Genomic DNA, 13,452 nt, shown 5'->3' with positions numbered 1-13,452 from the left:
GAATTGTTGGCATTTAACTGAAGGTGCTCTGAGTTCTGTGTTAGGAGAGATGGAGAAAACTGTTCAACAGTGTTATATTTTTATTGATGCTGTCTGCTACTTGGAAATGGAAAATGTTTGCTCATAAAAAATACCAACATTAAAGAAATCTATATTGTTCCAACATGAATGATAGGCAGATTAAGATTGGTCAGAAATGTATAGACACTGATGACAAAATACATTTTAAACATATATTGAGATAATTTTGTCTCATCTCAAAGTCCTTTTCGAAGTTCAGTGTCCTGGTAGATCATAACATTCATTAGTAACTTCAGTCTAGCCAGGTTTGGATTCTGATGTCCAGTTAATTGTATAAAGGCTGGTTTATTGGCCTAAAAATAATGACAAATATAACTGATTCTCCTAATAAATGAATAACTAACTTGAGCAAATCTTGGTGGTTTTTTTTTGTTTTTTTTTTTTTTTTTTTTTTTTTTCAGATTGCTTAAGAAGCTACCTCTTGACATTTTTGTTAATTTTTCACAAGTCAGATCTTAGTAATGACAACTGTTTAAATGGTTTATTGTTTGAATAAATGACATGGTGCATGTAATGTCCATTCACCACCCGGGTACTCAGGGTTCTGTTGAATTATGTTTAGCTCAGCCTTTAATACTTAACGTAGCTTTAAATCCTTGCTACTGTTATCATTTTGTGTGCATTTCTTGTAGGATCTGAAGTTCAGTTCACACTAGATACATTCAAAATAGTATGTTTGTGTTCTCCAAATAACTCCGTGTGCTTTTACTTTTGTTTTTATGTCATTTCCATAGGTTTTGTTCCAATCTGTTCACTGGGTCTAGCTCAGATTGGACGTATGAACCTTGGAATGGATGCCAGTACATTCAAGTATTATACCATGTGTGGTCTTCAAGAAGGTTTTGAACCTTTTGCAGTGAACATGAACCGAGATGTCGCTATGTGGTTTAGTAAACGCTTACCAACATTCGTTAATGTGCCAAAAAATCATCCTCACATAGAGGTAACATTTACATGTTAGGGAGACAGCTGTTTATCAGCTGCTTGTTATGAAGCTGAGACATTAAACCCTTACTAATACTTACTGTCACCATCACATAGCTTGAAATGTAAGTCTGCTAAGTTAAATTAGATAATTCCAGATGATCTTGTATAAAATCTTGTAGCATTGCTATTCATACAGATTTAAGTAGGTGAATTAATATAATAAAATCTGTGCTTTTCTTTCTGAAGGTGTTATATGGAACAATTTGAGAATAATTAGTAGTCAACTTAATGGAACATATTCTTCTCTCCAAGCTAATGTTATGGTCTAAGAGAAAAGTTCTACATTCATTTCAAAAAATTTAACTCTTTCAGTTATCTCATCCACTAGTTGCACACTATTAGTTATTAGTGTGTTTTTTGGAATAGTATTTTGTTAAAATGACTTATTTCTTTTAGATATGGAGAATTGATGGAACCATTGAGAGTCCACCTCGGTTAAAAGTTACTCACAAAACATTTGGTACACAAAACAGCAATTCTGATATGATATATTGTCGTTTAAGTATGCCCATTGAGTTCCGTTCATCATTCAACTTTGGCATGGGTGTGGAAAATGCCTCATCTGATGCTCTTCAAAAACGGTTAGACTTATGTTTTTTTAGTTATACTATTTCATGCTCTTAATGTAAATTTAATATTCTATTTTGTTCTTTGTTATTGTATGTTTAAAATTTCCTATTATATTTTGCACTCAGTACATATGTAGGATGTGTATTACTGAGGTGTTTTTGTTCTTGGTAGTTTTAATAACTTTATAACAAATTGAGTGCAGAACAGTACATACAGATAACACTGGGGAATCTTTTCTGAAAGGATGTATCAAAAAGCTTACAGTCATTCATTGCTGAGCACCTGCCATCCTTCTGAAATCAGCGGGGTCTGCAAAGCGCTTCATGTAATCTGGAAAACTAACTGAGAATCCCATTCCCAATGGATGCCTGTTCATTTTCCTGATAGTTCATAGCTCACAGCTATTGGAAAAGTGAAATTTTCTTCCTATGCAAAGAAAAAAAGATTGTGAGGGATTTTTAAACATACCAGGTCCTGCCAAGTTCAGGACCTTTGAAACTTAACTCTTCACCTTAACCGCAGCAAATATTTTGGGTCAATGTACATAGCCTGTAAAGTCTTTACATGTCTAATTTACTGATATCAGGAGTTCTCAATGCCTAGCAAGCATGAGTTAGATTGTAAGTACATTTAGTTTAATCATGAATGCTTATATTTATTTTATTTCTGTTTTATTCATTTAACTAATTTACTGATTTTCCTCTATCTTTAGAAAACACAGTCAAGAATTTCCTGCTTCTTCTACCACAGTAAGTAATCATACTGAGGTGCTTAATTCTTGCTTTCTGAAGATTTAGTAGTGGTATCATGTTCCTTAGAAATTGATCTGTTGGAAGAAACCTTTTGAGTCATCTGCTACAATAGAATACTGGATAAGTAACATCTAGAATTCTATGACTTGAGACATAAACTCTTCTGTCTCAATCTACTATTAAAAATGATTTATTTTGAAAAATCTATATTAAAATTGTACATTGAGTTTTTTTGCATCATTATTTGATCGCTTCTTCAGAAAAATAAATTAGTTTTAATTACTGACATGTTCTTTTCCTCTTTTCAGTATTTTTATTCCTTGCGGATATTTGCTGGCCAAGACCCATCCTCTGTCTGGGTTGGTTGGGTAACACCAGACTATCATTTTTACAGTGAGAATTTTGACATAAATAAAAACTGTACAGTGACAGTTACTTTAGGAGATGAGAGAGGCAGGGTTCATGAAAGGTATGGATTTATTTACTACTTATTAAAAATTGTATTTTTTATATAGCTGTGAAGTATTCACAAGCTTGATTTCATTCTGAGAATTTATTTAAACTAATAATAATATCAATAATGGGGTAGAACTGCTCTATGTTCATTTATATACAAATACTTAGACTTCTACTTAGACTTCTTAAAGTGAGTATATTTACCTTGAAAATTCTGTTTGAAAAAATGTTTTGGGATATTTTTTTTTTCTTCTAACATTCACATTTTATTGTTATGGATTGAACTCTTACTTCTACTGTATTTTACCTAAGAAAAGAGGAGCATGATAATTTCCGTTATTTTGGAAAAGGGAAGGAAAATGCACTTTGTTAGTCTGATATGATACCTTACCCAAGATGCTTACAATAAAAAGATTGATAATAGTAATTAGAAAATAAGGCTAGTAGTAGCACAAGCACCTTTAAGTATCTCTGTTACTTCACTGAAAAGTACATCTTCATGATTACTGTCAAGTTCAGAGTGAATTGTGATTTGTTGTCTTTTTTTTCTTGTTCCTGCAGTGTGAAGCGCAGTAATTGCTATATGGTTTGGGGAGGAGATATAACTGCTAGTTCTCAGAGATCAGGTCGCAGTAATGTTGATTTAGAAATTGGATGCTTTGTTGATCTGGCTACTGGAATGTTGTCATTCACTGCCAATGGAAAAGAGCTTGGCTCTTGTTATCAGGTATTATCAAATTTTCAGGAAGTTATCTACTAAGTTGATAATTTTGATGCTATTCTAAAGATTTCTTTTTCTTGTTTAGAAATCCAAGTGAGCACTAGTCATGTTACAATATTTTTCATGTAGTGTGCAGTGATGAAATTAAGATTCTCAAAACAAAGATATCCAGCAATCAGACATTTTAAATCTGCAGCACTGTGATTCAGTGTAATACACTGTGATCTTTAAGACTGGATACAAATGCTGAACCTGAAAATCAAATAATTTTTGAGATCTTTTAAAATGCAGTAATTCATTGATTTTTAGTATGGCATTATGTCTTGTGCCATCTTTATAAAAAGATGCACTCTTACCCTCCTGTTATCTCCTTCTGATTCTGTCTTCATTCAAAATTTGCCTACGACCTTTATTTATAATGAAATATTTTGTCCAGCATAAAATGTGGAAGAACGCTAGAAGATGTATAGTGTTCCAAAAAATAGATGTATAGATGTATAGTGTTCCAAAAAGCTGTATTCTGTCCTCAGTCTGTACTGTGGGTACACTTCCGAGAGTGTAGTAATTAGCTGTAAAGCAGTTGGATTTTTAAGAGCCATTTTAGAATGCTTGTGTTGAATTTGGTTATAATTTAAATAAATCAATGCATTATCTTAGAAAAGCTCATGTTATAAGCCTGTTATCGAACAAGGCAATGCCTGCCTGTAAGTTTGTTGGGTCTGTAAAGGTAACTCAGCCAAACGTTTACTGTATTAGAGATAAATTGCAGGTAGACACTGACTGTCACTTCAATACAGTGTCTGCAATTATTTGATATTAAAATATAAGCTCTACAGTATTTATTTAATAGCATATCTGGGTAGAAGATTATTGTTACCGTTCTTATTTTTTAATCTCATTTTTTTCTAGGTTGAACCAAACACAAAACTTTTTCCTGCAGCTTTTGTACAGCCTACGAGCACTAACTTAATTCAGTTTGAACTTGGTAAATTAAAGGTATTAACTATTTTCTTTAAAGATGCTCTTTAAAATCTATTTCCACAGAAATTCCTGCTGAATTGAATTTGTTTAGGAAGATTGAATTTTTGACAAGACTTTTCATTTGATTAAAGTGTAAACAAGTTAATTCTATAATCTTAATACATTCATGAAGGTAGTTGTTCTTATGTTAAATCTGTATTTGTCACAATAAACTGGAGCCATTTGGGGAGAGCACAGTATCGATAGTTTTTAAAATAGTTTTGTTTTGATAACTCGTATGTCTGTGAGTTCTTTGCTATTAATAAATTACTTTACATTTTGATATTATAAGCTTATTCATAATTAAATGTTACAAAAATAATTCTAATACTCTTTGTTTCAGAATACCATGCCTCTATCAGCAGCAATTTTTAAAAGTGAGGAAAGAAATCCTGTTCCTCAGTGTCCCCCTCGCCTTGATGTGCAAACAATTACACCTGTTTTATGGAGTAGGATGCCTAACAGCTTTCTAAAAGTAGAAACAGAGCGCGTTAGTGAACGTCATGGCTGGGTTGTGCAGTGTTTGGAACCTCTGCAGATGATGGCACTTCATATCCCAGAGGAAAACAGGTACATTTCCAAGGAACTGGAGTTGGAGGACATTAAAACTAGGGTTGGTTACAATTTGTTATCCTGTCTTCTATAGAGTTGTATTTATGAATTTTAAGTAGGTAAAAGAGGCTAGACAATGTTAATGCCATGTGATGACATTTGCATAAATAAGGGAAAGCATAACTGCTTGATATCCTTTAAAATTTAGCATAATCTGTCTTAAATCTCTAGACCTTTAAACACACAGAGATATTTATTGTAAGACTGAAAAATGTAAAGAAGATGCAAATACAATTCTGCTGATTTTTTTATGTTAAAACCATGTGATCTATTTCTGTTCCATCTGCTTTGAATTTACAGGGATTAATTTTTTTTTGCTCTTATTTACAAGATCCTGACTTCCTTATATTTTGTTGTCTTCAGAGATGGTAATAAAGATGTATTAAAATATCAAATATTGTAACTAATGATAAATCGATTTATAAACAAAACTGAAATAGAAAAGTCAGTATAAAAGCTATGGATTTAAATTGTTTTTGTAAACTAATAGTTAATTTTATTTATCATTGATAAAAATAAATTCAAGAAAAGAGCAAATAATAATAACATTAATATTGTGCTTCATTGAGGGGGAAAAGAAAAAAGACATCTACAGCTTCAGCATTCTGAATACGTGACTTTTAAAAACAAAAAAGTGATTTACTATAACTCCAAAGAAGCTTCCCTATCATAGATCTTTTCATCCTTTTCCATGCAGTGCTAATTTTAAATAATCTCATTGAAATGCTACCACATTTGCTATGGGATTCACATGATAAGGTTTGTTAGTGTCATTTGTAGTGGTTTAAACTAGAACAGGCTAAAATGTGAACAGATTATAAACTTTAAAAAAATAATTCATGAAGTTGATGAGCTTTCTGTTCTTTTTTGTATAACAGATGTGTTGATATTTTGGAACTATGCGAACAAGAAGATTTGATGAAGTTTCACTACCACACTTTAAAACTTTATAGCTCAGTTTGTGCTCTAGGTAACACTAGAGTTGCTTATGCACTTTGTAGCCATGTAGATATATCTCAGTTATTTTACACAATAGATAATCAGTATTTACCCGGACTCCTACGTTCTGGATTCTATGACTTGCTCATTAGTATTCATTTGGACCATGCCAAGCAAGCCAAACTCATGATGAACAATGAATTTATCATTCCAGTTACAGAGGAAACTCGAACTATTAAATTATATCCTGATGAAACAAAGAAGCACGGTTTACCCGGAGTAGGGCTTCGCACTTGTCTCAAACCAAGCTTCAACTTTTCTACTCCTTGCTTTATTGTGACCTCTGAAGAACATCAGACATCCAGCCCAGAAATTCCCCTTGACACACTTAAATCCAAAGCGATAAGTATGCTGACAGAGGCGGTACAGTGTAGCGGTTCTCATATACGAGATCCTGTTGGAGGACATATTGCATTCCAGTTTGTTCCTGTTCTTAAACTCATAGCAACATTGCTTATAATGGGAGTTTTTGATGATGATGACGTGAAGCAGGTGTTACTCCTCATTGATCCCAATGTCTTCGGAGATCACAAGGAAGAAACAGAAGAGAGGACAGAGAAGGAAGAAGTTACACAAGTTGAAGAAAAAGCTGTAGAAGCTGGAGAAAAGGCAGTAAAAGAAACAAAAGCTCCTACAAAGGGCTTATTGCAGACAAGATTACCAGAATCTGTTAAGCTTCAGGTGACCATTTAATATAAACGTATTATATATGCTCTACTATCGATGAAAGGAAGGTAATACTTTGTCTGTTCTTCATTTTGAAAATTTTGGAATCTTCGCTGTCTTTATTCCAACCTGCCATATGGCTTCACCTTAATAACCAAATTTGATTATTATGCAATTTTTTCTATGCACTGTCCTCATACTCAGAATAGGTACTCAAATATTTATTTAATACATGTATTTTTAAAGAGGATTAATATTTGTGTTTTGAGAGCATGAAGTGAAACAGTGTGAATGCAACAGTGTTACTGATGAGCATAATAAAACTATAGGCATTTGTCACCGTTACTCTATTAAAGGAAAAACGGGAAAAAAAAACTGATTTTAACCATCTGTTTCAATACATAATATGTGCTATAGCTATTCCTCAATTGGAGTTGAATATGTTAAGCTGTTGAACTTACCTGATTTTTTTCTACTCTAGATGTGCCACTTACTCAATTATTTCTGTGACTGTGAGCTACAACATAGAGTGGAAGCGATTGTATCATTTGCAGACCACTATGTATCAAAACTGCAATATAATCAGAAGTACAGGTATAATGAACTCATGCAAGCCTTGAACATGTCTGCTGCTTTGACTGCCAAGAAGACTAAAGAATTTCGATCTCCTCCACAAGAACAGGTAATATGACTGAATGTGAACATTAGTGTAATGATAAGAGTTCTGACTTCTATACTGCCATGGGAGCTACTGGAGAACCAGCACTGAGTTTCAGATAAAATTTATTAGGATGCCACAAAATTCTGAATGTCAAAATGCTAGTACTCTAGAAATCAAGCTCTTGGGTTTCTCAAGAGCATAGACAATTTGAACGTTATCATCCCATGCTGGGAAACTATGATTCGGACAGTTCTAGAAGATAAGTTGATAAGTTATGTTGCACTGACTTGAAATTAGTGTCGTGTTGGCATTAGTATGTTGAATGTTTTTATTTTCTATATTTAGGAAATAACTTTATTAAATATGCTGTATTTTTATGACAGTCATAACTAAAAATTACAAAGGAATATTGCTATACTATTTTCATTAATGTGTGTTAAAAATTTCTTAAGTTTTATGCTGATTCAACTATGACTATATAGTAGAATGTGTTTTAGGCTCAGTACATTTAATTTAACATGTTTAAATACCCTTAAAGATTAATATGCTGCTGAATTTTCAATTGGGAGAGGATTGTCCCTGTCCAGAGGAGATTCGGGATGAACTGTATGACTTCCATGATGATCTTCTAATTCACTGTGGTGAGTAACAAGGTGCATCAGATCAGTTATAAAATAAAAATGCTTCCTCTCTCCCTCTTTTTTCTTTTTTTTTTTTTTCTTTTTTTTTCTTGTAAATATATTTTTGTCTACATGCTGATTTTTCCTGAAAAACTTTTGTTACATGCTGCTAAAAAATACAGGAAGCCTGTGACATTGTTTCAAGTTTCATTGTGAAGTATCTATTAAACATTTTCTGTTATTTTCTGTTAATATATTGCTTTTAGACTCAATTAGAAATAGCAAAAATAATCCAAAAAAGAAGGTTGGGTTACTTTAAAAGATTTATATAGACATGTGTACATGTGGAAGTAGATAAAAGGAATTGAAATTGTATTATGCCTCTGAAACTTAGCATTGGCAAATTAAGTAAAAAATAATAGACATGGGATGATGGTGCTGCTTTAACTGAGTTTCCTGATATATACGTAAATGTGATATTCATTATTAGACACTATTGGAGTGAAGCTTATAGTATGAATTACCTGCTTTTCCCCCAGAGACTGAACCTGAATTTCCTTAGAAAATACACGGGGGTGAACTAAATAAAATATTCTGTGCAACTTGGATTGATTATATAATCAATAATCTCATTTTATATATGATGCTCAAACTATTTCATTAGTCCATTGAGATCTTAGTATAATTAAGGCAATCATGAAACTGATATTCCATTTACCATTACACTAACATTTATAATCAAGTCAGTCAATAATTACTGCTTATTCCCAATAATCATGCAGTTAAAATTGATAGACTTTTTCATATCTGTCTTCTTGGCATTATGGTTATTCTTCCAGTGCCTTTCATTGTCCTATGGTTCATGGCACAAATCTTCAAGAAGAGGAGAACAGGGTCATTAGAGTGAGTTGACAGCATCTAAAATTCTTCACTAGGAAGAGCATGATAATGTTAGTAGTTTTTCCTCCTACTTCCTCAATTTGCTTGAGGTCGTTTTTAAATGTTTGCTGATACAGTCTGTTAGTTCTTTCTTTACTCATTACCCTTAAAACCAGTTTTACTCAGTTTGTGGTATTATATTGCCTTAGTGACAAATAATAAACTATGATTACTGTCATGTTAGTAGCCATAATGAGTCCCAGGATTCTGTACTTGCTTAAGCTTCTGCTTGTGATCGTATTTCTGGGTATGCTGTTAAAATCTCCAGCAGCCATCTAGCTGTGAATTTATGATAAGACAATTGCTTTAGTTCAGCTAGCCTGGAACCCAACATAACATAGGTCAGTATTTAGTTTGTGTTTCATCAGATTCTCTGTGAGGATATTGTGTATGATGATATTAAAATTAAGATTTGTATCTGTAAGTCTAACTATGTTATGTCTGGAAATTAGGTTAGTTGAATGTGATTTGCTCTTGAAAATCCTGTGTTGGTTGTCATTGATCCTTTCTTTTAAGTGTTTATCAGAAACTTTGTTTCTTTTATTTCAGCATTTTTCTTCCAAGCATTAAAGTGAATAGTCCATATCCTTTCAACTACTCTGTATTCTACCCATTTTTGTTAAGAAAGATAATGTGGTCTTTGTTGTTCAATTAGTACTTGAGCATGTTTCTGGATTTCAAAGATATTTGGCATCACAGAGTTCTCTGAGGACTCCAGGATGAAGATTACAGAGATCCCACCTTAGCTGGAAATATCTTTCTTGTTACTGTGAAGTCTTGCTGCTGGTAGTATTTTAGGGGTGTACTTTTGTTTACTGCTTTATTAATTTTTATGTTGAAGGAGATGAGAAAGTAGTCCAGCAATTAAAATACTGTAATGATCTTCTGGATCCTAAATAGAACCATGTTCATGACTTTATGCAGATTTATCATAGGGAGAAATACTCCATAAATCTGCATCCTGGCTTAGTCTTGAAAATCAGTACAGAACTGTCACAGCTGCAGATAAAAGTCAATGTGAGTTGTGCTTGGAATATTTACACAGCTTTTTAATACTAAGTAAACTTTGCAGTCTAAATGGAAAAATATGCATGCAATCAAATAATTAAAGGCTTCATCATAGCAAATATACACAAATAGTCTGGATTAAAGTTACTCAGGCAGTCTTAACCCTCGCATGTCTTAATTGTGAGTGATTAAAGTTGCCAGCAAAATAATAATCCTCTATCATAATTTTTGTGTACAATTTCTTGGTTGTAAACAAAACAAATTTAGAGTGATTGTATTGTGTAATATCAGTTTTACACTTAGCTAGTTCCTTTGCTGGGTTAGAACTACTGGATTATAGTGCAAAGACTTCTACCACTTCAGTTAAGTGATTAACAAAAAACAAAACTAGCTGGTCAGTTTCTGAATGGGTTGCAGCTCTCAGAAGATGGAGAATAAACGATGTCTGGTATGGAACAGTGAATAAGATGCTGCTTTCTCCACTCTCATACTGTCTTAACTCCGTGTCCCTCTACCCAGCTCTTATGAGGCACTACCTGGAGTACTGCATCCAGACCTGGGTCCCCCAGCACAAGAAGAATGCAGACTTTAGGAACAGGTCCAGAGGAGGGCCACCAAGATGATCAGAGGGCTGGAGCACCTCTCCTATGAAGAAAGGTTGGGGGAACTGGGCTTGTTTAGCTTGGAGAAGAGAAGACTCTGAGGAGACCTCATTGTGGCCTTCTAGTACTTGAAAAGAGCCTATAAACAGGTGGACTAGTGACTGTTTACATAGGTTGATAGTGACAGGACAAAGGGGAATGGTTTTAAACTAAGACATGAGATTTAGATTAGATGTTTAAAGGAAAATTTTCACTCAGAGGGTGATGATGCACCAGAACAGATAGCCTAAGGAGCTTATGGATGCCCCCCTAGAGGCATTCAAGGCCAGGCTGGATGTGGCTCTGGCCCTGGGCATCCTGGTCTGGTGGTTGGCAACCCTGCCCGTGGCAGGGAGGATTGAAACTAAATGATCTTTGAGGTCCTTTTCAACCCAGGCCATTCTATGAATCTATGAATCATCCCAGTGTGTCTCTTCTTGTCTATCTGTTTCAGATTTTCAAGAGTTGTCCAGCCAGTTTCCTTTGCTTCCAAGCCTTAGGTTATTTTTTTCAGTACCAGATAATTTCTTGTTTTCCTTAATGCCCTTGTCTTCTTTCTCTTCTGTCTCCTTACTTCCTCTACTTATTTCTTCCTTCCTGTATCTTTCTTTCATTCTTAGCTTTTCATTTTGCCAAACCATTCACATTTTTCTCATTTCTCAAATCCCTTATGTAGTCTCAGATTTCGGTTTCTAATTCTTTCATTCTCTGTGACTGCCTCTGGTTTTTTTCTTTCTAGTCACTTAGTCATTTAGTTCAATTCTCTCCTTGTTAGCTGTCACTTGCATACTTTCTCCAAATACCACATTTCAGTTGTTAGTTTCTTTTTTAGTTTCTTTTTGTATTATCAATTACAGTCTCTGCAGTTTTTTTCCCCCCTTCTCAGGCATGTACCATTTTATTTAGGAAAGACGTTGAGGCCCTGGAATGTGTCCAGAGAAGGGCAACAAAACTGGTGAGGGGTCTGGAGCACAAATCTTATGAGGAGTGGCTGAGGGAGCTGGGATTGTTCAGTCTGGAGAAGAGGAGGCTCAGAGGAGACCTCATTGCACTCTACAACTTCCTGAAGGGAGGCTTTGGTGAAGAGGGGTTTGGCCTCTTCTGCTAGGCAACGAACAGGACCCAGGGAAATGGCTGCAAATTGTACCAGATGAGGCTTAGATTACACATAAGGAAGAACTATTTCTCTCAGAGAGTAGTCAGGCACTGGAATGGCTGCCCAGGGAGGTGGTGGATTTGCTGTCCCTGGCAGTGTTCAAGAGGCACCTGGATGAGGAGCTGTGAGATATGGGTCAGTGCTTGTGGTGGCAATGGTGATGAGGAGACGGTTGGACTAGATGATCTTACAGGTCGTTTCCAACCTTGTGATTCTATGATTCTAATGTTCTATATGAAAGTCTTTTCATTTTCTCAGTCCTAAGAACCACATTCACTTTGACCAACAGCCAAACAGCAAAAACTTAAATTTCATCACTGCTCAGTTAGCTCTGGTCTGAAGAAAACATGCTTAGGTGTTCTGTGCTTGTGACTGTGACATGTGGTACCTGATCATCACTAAGAGGTGTGAAAGATTTGAAAATACTTTGGTTTTGAAGCAGTGAAGTTAACTGTAGTGAACTACCTGAAAAACGATATCCCTTCAAATACATTTTATTGTATATATATATATTTTTTTTATTGCTAGTACAACATCTCCAAACATCTTCTCTTTAACAGTTTTAATGTCAGCTAATAAGTTTATTTATGGCTGCTAAATATCTCGAAAGTTGTACTGTATTGTGGGATATAGTCATATGTTTCTTTAGCTTACATTATATATTATGAAATAATGAGTCACATATTTACTCAAACATGAATCTGAGTCAAAACTGATTGACATAACACAGTAGTCAAAAAGATACCACCTCTTTAAAAAATACAAATCTGGATGTAAGAAATGTGTGTACTGAAATAAATGTAATTTATTTCTGAGAGGTGGTGCTGCAGTCAACATCTTAAAGTTGCTGGCCTTAATGCTTTTTTTTTTTTCCCTATATGAAACTTGCTGATTAAAGAGTTGCCCAGTAGATACTTTGTATTTTTGAAATATTAAAAGTGTTCATCTTCAAATGTTAAGAATTTTTTCTTATTATTTTTATTATCTGCTAAGGTATTCCACTAGAAGAGGAGGAAGAGGAAGAGGACGATTCCTCCTTGACTGGCAAGCTTCGTTCTTTAATATACAAAATCAAAGGTCCACCAAAACCGGAAAAAATAGAGCCCAGGGAAGAAGAAGATAAATCACCTAGTAAGTTTTATTTCTGTATCCGTACTTCTGTGATGCAAGTGTTGGAAGTGTTATGTTTTTGGGTTTTTTTGTTCTTTTGTTTGTTTGTTTGTTTGAAAATGAAAATCTGCGTATTATAATAAAGAAAGGGGGCACAGTGAACTTGACTCAAGAATTCTGAATTTGACGTTTCCATTTACAGGTTTGTGGGGTTTTTTTGAAATCCAAAACCTTCCTTCTTTACAGCCTAATTCTATTTCAAATTTCTGTTCTTCCATAAGAAGCTGTCTACTACTCAGTGCCAAGATATGTGCGACAAGATTCTTTTCCAGTTGCTATTTTGTTTTTTAAAGGGCTAGCTTTTAACATGTGAGGTTTCATTTCTGTTTTGAGTTCTGACCAATTGATACGGAATAGGTATTTCTTCTATGCAGTCTCAAAAAATAGGTAGCA

At 34.3% G+C, this 13,452-nt stretch overlaps 1 protein-coding gene across 4 annotated transcripts in view; it reads left to right on the top strand.

The window, feature by feature from the left end:
* The window catches only part of RYR3 (ryanodine receptor 3), a 189,206-nt gene that overhangs the window by 81,647 nt on the left and 94,107 nt on the right, over nucleotides 1-13,452 (top strand). For all 4 annotated transcript variants that reach the window (XM_042883222.1, XM_042883045.1, XM_042883138.1 and 1 more), the window contains exons 28-38: nucleotides 816-1,024; nucleotides 1,465-1,649; nucleotides 2,351-2,387; nucleotides 2,699-2,859; nucleotides 3,408-3,573; nucleotides 4,477-4,563; nucleotides 4,931-5,157; nucleotides 6,078-6,879; nucleotides 7,346-7,546; nucleotides 8,064-8,166; nucleotides 12,883-13,020. In XM_042883222.1, coding sequence (XP_042739156.1) covers nucleotides 816-1,024; nucleotides 1,465-1,649; nucleotides 2,351-2,387; nucleotides 2,699-2,859; nucleotides 3,408-3,573; nucleotides 4,477-4,563; nucleotides 4,931-5,157; nucleotides 6,078-6,879; nucleotides 7,346-7,546; nucleotides 8,064-8,166; nucleotides 12,883-13,020 — 2,316 coding nt within the window. The remainder of the gene's footprint in view (nucleotides 1-815; nucleotides 1,025-1,464; nucleotides 1,650-2,350; nucleotides 2,388-2,698; nucleotides 2,860-3,407; nucleotides 3,574-4,476; nucleotides 4,564-4,930; nucleotides 5,158-6,077; nucleotides 6,880-7,345; nucleotides 7,547-8,063; nucleotides 8,167-12,882; nucleotides 13,021-13,452) is intronic.

The sequence above is a fragment of the Lagopus leucura genome, unplaced genomic scaffold, assembly GCF_019238085.1.
Source record: "Lagopus leucura isolate 7727_CA_CO unplaced genomic scaffold, USGS_WTPT01 Super-Scaffold_1, whole genome shotgun sequence".
NCBI classification, from domain to species: domain Eukaryota; kingdom Metazoa; phylum Chordata; class Aves; order Galliformes; family Phasianidae; genus Lagopus; species Lagopus leucura.
This window is presented reverse-complemented; position numbering and strand designations above follow the sequence as displayed.